Genomic DNA, 9,033 nt, shown 5'->3' on the forward strand with positions numbered 1-9,033 from the left:
GGAGCTTATATGATGTGAGGTTTAAAACCTCCCGCAGAGTGACCCGCACTGACACAGTGTGCGTGACAGCAGCGAAGTGCGGCACCGCTTCATGGACACAGAGAAAACTGTGAACTGAGAGAAAAACTTCTTGAATAAGTCCTGGAACTCACCAGCTCAGGTAAAGTTGACTTATTATTGATTTCTGTTGAAGAGAGGATGGAGTTTATTTATTCTAAATGTCTTTAATATTTCAGCTTTATTAGTTGTTACATATTTCTTTACTTTTTGAGAAGCCTTACAGCTTTGGTTTCCTAAAGTCAACAGGCAATGAATGAATTCGTCTCTTGAAAAAAAGAAAAACACATAAAAGGCTTATCTTAATATCCTTCAGACGTCATTTAGCAAATAGCTGCTCACGCACGCAATGTGTGGCGAGACATTAATTTTTCAGGCTCTTTGGAAAAAGTCTATTTCAATTCAATCTGAGTCCTGTGTCACTGATCTGGGGGATGTCGATCTTTCATTTAATCCCATGGTCGCCGCTTCATCCGCGGAGCAAATCCTGCGATGGCCCAGATTGGAGTCCTGTCAGTGACTTTATCCCGCAGGGGCATTACCATTTCACAAGGTGACCAGGATTACCCCCAGAGAGAGGGGGGAGGGGGGGCAGAGGGGACAACAGATCATATCCATATATAAAGAAAAAGACTAAAAACAAATAGATAAAGAGGTGAAAGGTTTCGGCCAATCAGAAGTGCCTGGCTGAAGTGGGAACTGTCCGGTGCTGAAGCAGAAAATGTTATAGTTATATAATGTCTAACTAATGAGACTCTATATAACATATTCTTATTTAGTTTAACACGTTTATGAGACTTTTTGTAACTTTCCTATATCTTGAAGGTCGAACTCTTTATCTGATCCACAAGGCCCACAGAGAAATACTGAATCATGTCCTTTTCTACTGGCCTCAAAATATTATTGTAAAATACTTACCTTAAACCACAGACTCTAAAGTTAAGGAGTTAAGGTGGAACACCACACACCCCTGATTCTTATAAATTCATTTTAAGTAACAACCCTTCACCTCAAACCATTGAAGAGTATGTATTGTTGTTTGATTTAAACTTAACTGAATACCACCGGTGCTTCAGCTTGGTGTAAATTTATGTTGTGATATTTTACCTCATATATGTATCATCACACTAGATTTAAAACAAAACTTAAATATATATATATATTACATCATCATCATAAACATACTCTGGGCTTGTATGTTGAATTTAAATGAGTAAAGTTAATAGTACCTTTCAGATAATGTAAGACCAGCAGTTGGAAAGTTGCAAAAACCTGAATAATTCTTATGGTCTCTGACAAATAAAATCAATCATCAAATTAGAGTTATACAATACAAAATTTACCCAGTACCACTCTGCATGGCTGAGATTCTGCAACACCATAAAACTAAATCAATTTATAGTGGGATATGTCATATTGTCCCCAGTAACTTAATCCACAGATTAAATAAGTACAGAGAATTAAAAACACAAAGGGTTTACTGTTTAATGTTTTTCTAAATACTTAATCTGTGATGTTTTCTCTTTTTTCTAGATTACTATGATGATTAAACCATATATGAGACAAGGTGAGGGAGAGGACGTCGTCAGCCCTCTGCAGTGGACGGATGAAGACATGAGCTCACCTGACGGAGAAGCGTCAGTCTCATCACATCACTACAGAGCAGGTGCAACAAACCAACAGGTCAGTGAGATGGGGAGCGAGGATGTAGAGGAAGACGATGATGATGAAGAGGAAGGCCAGGAGGATGAAAACAAGTCCAAACGACGAGGGCCCAAGAAAAAGCGCATGACCAAAGCTCGGCAGGAACGTTTCCGTGCTAGGCGTGTAAAGGCAAACGCCAGGGAGCGCTCACGCATGCATGGTCTGAATGATGCTCTGGAGAACCTGCGCACCATCATGCCCTGTCACTCCAAAACCCAGAAGCTATCTAAGATCGAGACGTTACGGCTCGCCCGCAACTACATTTGCGCTCTGTCCGAGGCCCTGGAAGGGGGCCTGTCCACGGAGAGCAGGGCTTTCATGGAGACGCTGTGCAAGGGACTCTCACAGCCCACCTCCAACCTGGTAGCGGGCTGCTTGCAGCTGGGACCTTCTCCTGGTGGCGGGATGAGGCCTGAGGACAGACATGGTGTTCGGGCACCACCTACTCCTCTTGGTGGTGTGGTGAGCTACTCCTCTCCAGGTCTGCCTAGTCCGCCGTATGGCACTTTTGACTCTGCTCACCTGCTTCACCTGAGGGCGATTAAAGGAGGAGCGTACGAGAATCACTCGCCACACGAGTATAACGGTGGTGGTGTGGGGACCCCTCCGTATGATGGCCCTCCTACGCCACCTCTGAGCATCAGCAGTAACCTGGTGCCCAAACAGGAGCCTTCACCTCATTACCCACCCACACACCACTACTCCCCGTCCTCTTTGGAGCAGGGCCTGTATCAGACTCAGAGCAGCTATGATGTACACTTAGAGGGGGCATATGACGCCTACCATCCACCGCACATGCCCCCCCGACATATGACCTCCATCTACAGAGACTGAGGAGAGTCAGCAGAGTCAACACCCATCAATACACCCTGACTGATCCAGTCCACTCTGAACACTGACGTCTCTTGGACGTTAACACCGAGGGATCCATCTTGACTGCTTGTGGAAGAACAGTAGAAGAAAAATGGTTTAAAATGTGTGGAGAACTAGTTCTGCTGAACCTGACCCCAACCAATAAATGTTTTTAAAAACTGACGACCAAAAAAAAAGACTCCACAAGTCCCAACAGGAATCTTGCATTGTTACTGATATCAGCACTTCTTCTGTAGCTTTGGCAACATCAGATATTCTCCATAAATTAAAGTATTTTTTATTTATTCTCTAATTTAATATAGTGTATATGGACTTCTGTTCTGTTGTGTCTGCTTTCCCTTTTGTATATGTTTGTGGTCAGAGATTCTTTTTACTTTGTTTCGACTGATAATTTGTCTCTTACATTATGTGTCCACTCTTCTTTGTTAGTTTTGGTTATTTTGCACTCTACAGGTAGATGTCCTAGCATGACGTAGCTGATTTTTGGAAGGTATCTTCAGGAGGGATGGAGAGAAGTAAAAAAATAGGATCTCGGGATAACACTGTGAAAATCTAATTTCCAATAGATTTTGTATTGGATACTGTGTCTTTGTCTTTTTCATTTTGTTTCTTTTGGAAAAATTGATGTTGATTAAATATTAAAAATTCATTCAGTCCATGGATTATTTTGTTGATGATAGATAGAGAGATATATAGAAAAAATAGAGAGATAGAGAGATAGATTCAGTTTTATCAACCATCCACACTGAGGGATGTTTACTCGCTTCATTCTTCCTCAATTTTCTCTACAGATCTTGGGGGTTTAACTGCACTAATCCTTCACTCGTCTTTTAATGAAAGGGCGGATGTGCGAGGCGGGATTGTAAGATAAAGATTTATGATTAACATGGCCGCCTGGTCAGACAGACTTCCTTCTTTACTGACACTGGGGCTAGTATATTAATCCTGATCTGGCATCTAATCAGACCACAGTTTAACAGTCACACATGTAATAAAACACGCCTGTACATGTATATGCATAAAAACACACGCAAAGACAAACAGGAACATGCAAACTTATTCCAACCAGAGCTAATTGTATAGGAGCCAGACTTTCCCCTTTATTTGTATGAGAGAATCTAATGATTAAAAGGGAAAAAGAAAACGCTTGATAGAAACAGGTGGAAAAATGAACAAATGATCGAGCTTGAAAACTTACTGTAAAAGTGGAGAAGACAATCAGAAAAAGTTCTCACCCGATTTAGAAGAGCCACTTGTTGTGATCCATGGTGCATGTTGGTCAGTGTAAAGGCCACCCACTGAGAGGTCAGTCCGAAGGGGTCACAAGGTCACACTGGGTCATGGCTCCCTGGTGGGAATGGTCTGAAAGGGTCATGGTCATCAGTTGCATCATCAGTGTGTTGGTATAAGTTTACATTTCTGTAAAATCTCTCCATGTGAAACAGTGGATGTTGGACGAGCATAACGTTAGACGTTGTATTCTGGATAAAATGCTCATAATCCTGATAAACATGCTGATGAACATCCCACGCTTGACCTGCAACGGGAGGAATATACAGCTTTGTTTTCACAAGGATTAGTATAATCCAGTGTGTGTGTGTGTGTGTGTGTGTGTGTGTGTGTGTGTGTGTGTGTGTGTGTGTGTTTGCAGTGCATTTGCACTACTAACTTAAAGCAGCAGGATGAATAACAAAAACAGCTCTTTGGAGACCCTCGATTATTTCCCAGATACCGCCTAGAATATTGTTTATTCAGCAACATGATAGATAGTGGAGCTATTTTTTTAAGGTGAAAAAAACCCATTTATCTTTTGAAAGGGGGACTTTTGCTCCTAATACAAAAGAGGGGTGCATTTGGCCTTTTTGACCCTTGACCCCTGTGATTGTGACTCTTATCTGAATGAGCCCAAGATGGCAGCAGAGCTATATATCTCATGTGCTCCTGCCATATAGGCCAGGACACTTATGTAAAAGAGATTTTAATCTTAGTGAGGCAGTTTCCCAACTAAATACAATACATTTAGAGTATCTTGTCTTATGAATCATGACAATTTCAAAGGAGAATAATTGCAATTAATAGCTTTTGTCTTTCAGTTAGAGCAAAGCAGGTAAATTAAACAAGCAAAAACATAAAATGTGTCTATAGGCAGGGATACAATTCAACAAAGGAAAGACAGTTTACTTGGGTTTAAATAGAGCAGATCCAGTTAGTTAAAAATTAATCATGGAAAACATTGTGAGAAATGATAGACACAATAAAGTGTTCGAAAATAATTTCCTGCTTTATTATTTTAGTAAACTATCTATACTTCAACAAAAAATGTAGCATAATGTGTGTGTGTTTCATTGGATACATGTATGTTAATGCATGCATGTGCAGTCTATATGTGTCTGTTAGCTTGCACGCATCATGTGCACATGGCCATGTCGTTTGGGATAAAACATTAAGCAGCTGATCGGAGCTCAGTGTCTGAATGGTTGCATTAAGTCACTAATCCTGAGGGGAGAGGGGCAGTGGGGGCAGCACTTCTTCATCTCTGACACTCAAAAGCCTGCAGTTATTGTGCTCTTATAACAACACAACGCATCATGTAACAGTCATCACTCAGATAATTAAAAAAAAATAAAAAATGCGACATCAAGTTCAGGAAATTGGGCCCTTGATTGGCTAAAACTAGTGACCTAACTGTCAGAGGATGCATTCTCAGAAATAAATCTGAAAATCAGGAAAGTAGAATCACACTGCCACCAAGTGGTGAAAGTAAAACCACTGGTTGGATGAAATATGAGCATTTAGCCACTAGGGGTCACTATAACATAACCATACTGAAGTTGAGAGGTCAGACTGAGGCCTTCTACAGTGGAAATACAGTGAAACGCTCCTTTAACGCTCGGCTCTTCTGCAGATGATTAGTGATTAAGATTCAGTCCTCTGTTTAACATATTTCACTGGAAAAACCCACCGGCCTCACAGAGAAAATCCCATATCTTTCAGCAATGTTGCATAATGTCGTGATGGTGCAGGTAGAGAGTGAATGAAACACCATTTGCTGAGCTCTCATCTGTTAAACACAGCGTGCCAGCAGTGTGAGTGAGGAGTGGGAATAGAATTAACCTATTTACATGTAAACTGGTTGATGGAGTGTGTTTGGATGTGAATAATCAGGCTAATGAAGGTACCTGGGGACTCGGCTCTGTCAGAAGTCTGCATGCTGTCCTCTCCATCCAGCCAGCGATCGTATCAAACTCTGTAATTATTTACCGTGAAAGGACATGAAAAGGGATTAATCAAGGAAATCTGACTGATTAAATCTTCAAAAGCGGCACAGAAATGCAAAGGCTAATAGGGAAGAGAGATGGAGGGATGATAGTGCTCTTATCCTTGAGATGGAAAAAGGAAGAACAAAAACAGACAAGCCTCATCAGGACAGCTGGCACAAACGGAAGAGCAGAAGCCAAATAACACAACTGGCACCATAGGAAGTACAACTCCTGTTGGAGTTTAACATTATTGTTTGATAAATTTCTCTTTGATTCTGTGAGACTGTCCTCGCTTTCACAGATTATGAGACAAATGATGTGTTCTCTGACGATGCTGATGTAAAATGTAGAATCCAACACTCAATTGTTTTAGTTCTATAAGAAAAAGAAAGAGCTGAATTGTTGTTGTCAACTGTCAACACAAAGGTTATGGTCAATGTGACTTCATCGGGGATCAGATTTGAAGAAGGAGCAGTTTTATATTGAAGCCACACACTGTGAAGACTAATTGAAGCCACAAAATACATGAGATATCAACACTGACATAAACATTCATAAAATGAGAAAGACAACATATCAATGGGAAACTAGAAGGATACTCTGAGAGACTGACTGGCCATCGTATCACCACATTGTATATATATGTATTGTGATCACACACAGACATATATACACACACATATATATACTTTGTGTATATATATACACACACACATATAATGCATATATATGTATATTGTTTTGAGCTCTGCAGTATTAACACATATTTCCATACCTCTTTTAAGGGAAATACATCTTTTTACTTATATTTATATTATGTATTATAATTTCCATACAGAATATTTGCTTCATATCAACACTAGAATGTTATTGATTTTAAAGAAAACAGGGTGTCATACTGAAGAATGACCATAAATGTGGTGTCGGATTATTTACCTTGTATGACCTCTGCCTGGAGACAGAAATCCCCTGCCTCAGTGTTTGTATGGTTAAGTTGTGCTTATATATAGTGAGACAAATGTCAACAGTTAGGTGAAGAGAGCGCCAGGAAAAATGTAACTGCGTGTTTGTGGCCGGCAGCAGTTTAATTTGATGCTTGGATGAACTGTTACGTTGTTCCAAACTGCTTGTTTGAAGAGCCACATATAGATCAGACACAGATACAGACGTTATGAATGTAATGGTGAGAAGTCTTGTAAAAATCGCACTGCAAAGAGAGAGAGAATAATTTAGAGCGATGAGAATGACCCTGAGACAGGGTGTGTGTGTGTGTGTAACTGTATGCTCTTGGTGAAATGTGCTTACTACAAAAGTTTGCTGTCCTTCCCCACAGTCCCATAACCTGACCCCTATGAGGCATGTTACCAGAAGGTGTTTGTGTCTGTTAGTGTATGTGTGTGTGTTTATGTGTGTGTCCATATTATGTAAATGAAATGAACGAGAAGCTGTCCGCCTCAAACCGGGATGAGAGTTTACAGAGGCTTCTCCTACTCAGGAGTGTCCCTGCCAAGCCGGGAAGGAGCCATCTCTGTTTTTATTGCAAACATTAAACACTTTGTTTAATGTCTCATTTACACGAGAGCTCTTCACACACTGAACATCAGTTAACTGTCCATATCGCTTTGATGGGCTGCACTTAAACCTACAATCCCTCTCCATATTCTGTAATGCAGGGGGCGTAGAGCTGGGGATTTAGAGCACATCAGAATTCGACTGACATTTAGTCGACATTGCACCATGCGTCAATCTCACCTCGGCCCTCTCGTCCTGATCCTCCACCTAATACTTTCCTACCTCTCTGAACATCATTTGCAAGCACATTTATGATATCCGATCTGAATTTACGCCTTAAATGGTGGCAAGGAGGAATCAACATGCTCACACAAGGGATTCCCACAGTATCATGTTAGTGAATTTTGTGCGACTGTGTTCATATCACAGCCATTCGCATTTATCCTCCATCGTTCCAGCTATCCCAGGGCCTCACGTCGGCTATTTCATTGGACGACAAACTGAAACATGTATTGGTTCTCTGAGTGCTTGGGGCTTTCAGTGGATCAGTATTTTAAAGGAGGCCATGCAGTCACTGTAAAATTTGCCTCATGATGTTTAATTCACTGTGAGATCTGTGTTGGACAAAAAAGCAACAGTCACAGGAGGCTGTCACTCAGAGATCTGCTAGAAATTAGATAAAAAAAGGAACACTATGACTTTTTATTATGTTTGCAAGCAGAATTCCACAAACACTACTGAACAGAATACTTGGAAAACTGTTGGGTCAGGAAAGAAGTCATTACATTTCGGTGTGGATTCAGATCAGGGGACAAGATTGTCTTTCCCCTTTAATGCTGTGAGATTTTCAACATTTTCATTGATTTCTTTGGGATTCATTCATTCTTGATGAGGCAAGTTTAGTGGACTGACACTTATGAGTAATAAAAACCATGATCTAGTGAATTTAAATGTGGGCCTTGATGGGGGAATGCCCTCTACTGGGAGCCATTCTAGTTGAGTCATGGTTTAAATGGTTTCATGACATGCGCCATCTATCATTAGAAACACAGACTGTTTAACATAGCTGAGACAAAAGGGAACACATTTTCAAATCAAACCAAAAAAAGGCACTTGTTTCATCCCACAATCATGTTTCCCTTTACCTCACCATGTCAACATATTCTTCCTCCCCCTCATGTTGCTCAAGTTTCTACAACTTCCTCCTCTTCCTCAAGAGCACAAACCCTCCAACCCTCTGCTCCGCCATCCGTCACCGTGGCCCCCCCCCGCCGTCCTGCCCCTCCCGCTCCCTACATTCTCTCTCTGCCTGTATCTCCCTCCTTCTACAGTTGTCCTCACATATTAGGTTCCCCCCCGCCCTGAGGAGCTGAACTAGCCTGTGGAATCTCGTGCACTTGTTTCCTTCGGCTCCCTGGAAAGAGTTGGCAGCATGAGGGGAAAACAGAGAGAGGAAGTGATTGTGAGGAAGATGAAGAAGCTGAACATCCAGGCGCCTGATGTTTGATGCAGCCTCTGTTGTGAACATGTGGCTGCATGCACAGAGACTTTCCCTCTCCACTCTCCAGCTGACTGGTCTGAGCTCTGCACTCATGTCGCTCAGTGCTACTTCATTCATCTCTCCACA

General features: G+C 41.4%; 1 protein-coding gene across 1 annotated transcript; it reads left to right on the forward strand.

Annotated features, from left to right (window-relative positions):
• On the forward strand, positions 1 to 3,283 carry LOC109629075 (neurogenic differentiation factor 4-like). Its single transcript, XM_020086554.2, has 2 exons — positions 1 to 160; positions 1,591 to 3,283. The coding sequence occupies exon 2, from the start codon at positions 1,597 to 1,599 to the stop codon at positions 2,593 to 2,595; it is 999 nt and encodes a 332-aa protein (XP_019942113.2). The 5' UTR covers positions 1 to 160; positions 1,591 to 1,596; the 3' UTR covers positions 2,596 to 3,283.
• Positions 3,284 to 9,033: the final 5,750 nt, after the last annotated feature.

This window comes from Paralichthys olivaceus, chromosome 2 (genome assembly GCF_024713975.1).
Source record: "Paralichthys olivaceus isolate ysfri-2021 chromosome 2, ASM2471397v2, whole genome shotgun sequence".
Classification (NCBI taxonomy): Eukaryota; Metazoa; Chordata; class Actinopteri; order Pleuronectiformes; family Paralichthyidae; genus Paralichthys; species Paralichthys olivaceus.

Excerpts from the sequence above, each read along its gene's own strand:
- LOC109629075 (XM_020086554.2), top strand. The coding sequence starts at position 1,597 with ATGATGATTAAACCATATATGAGACAAGGTGAGGGAGAGGACGTCGTC.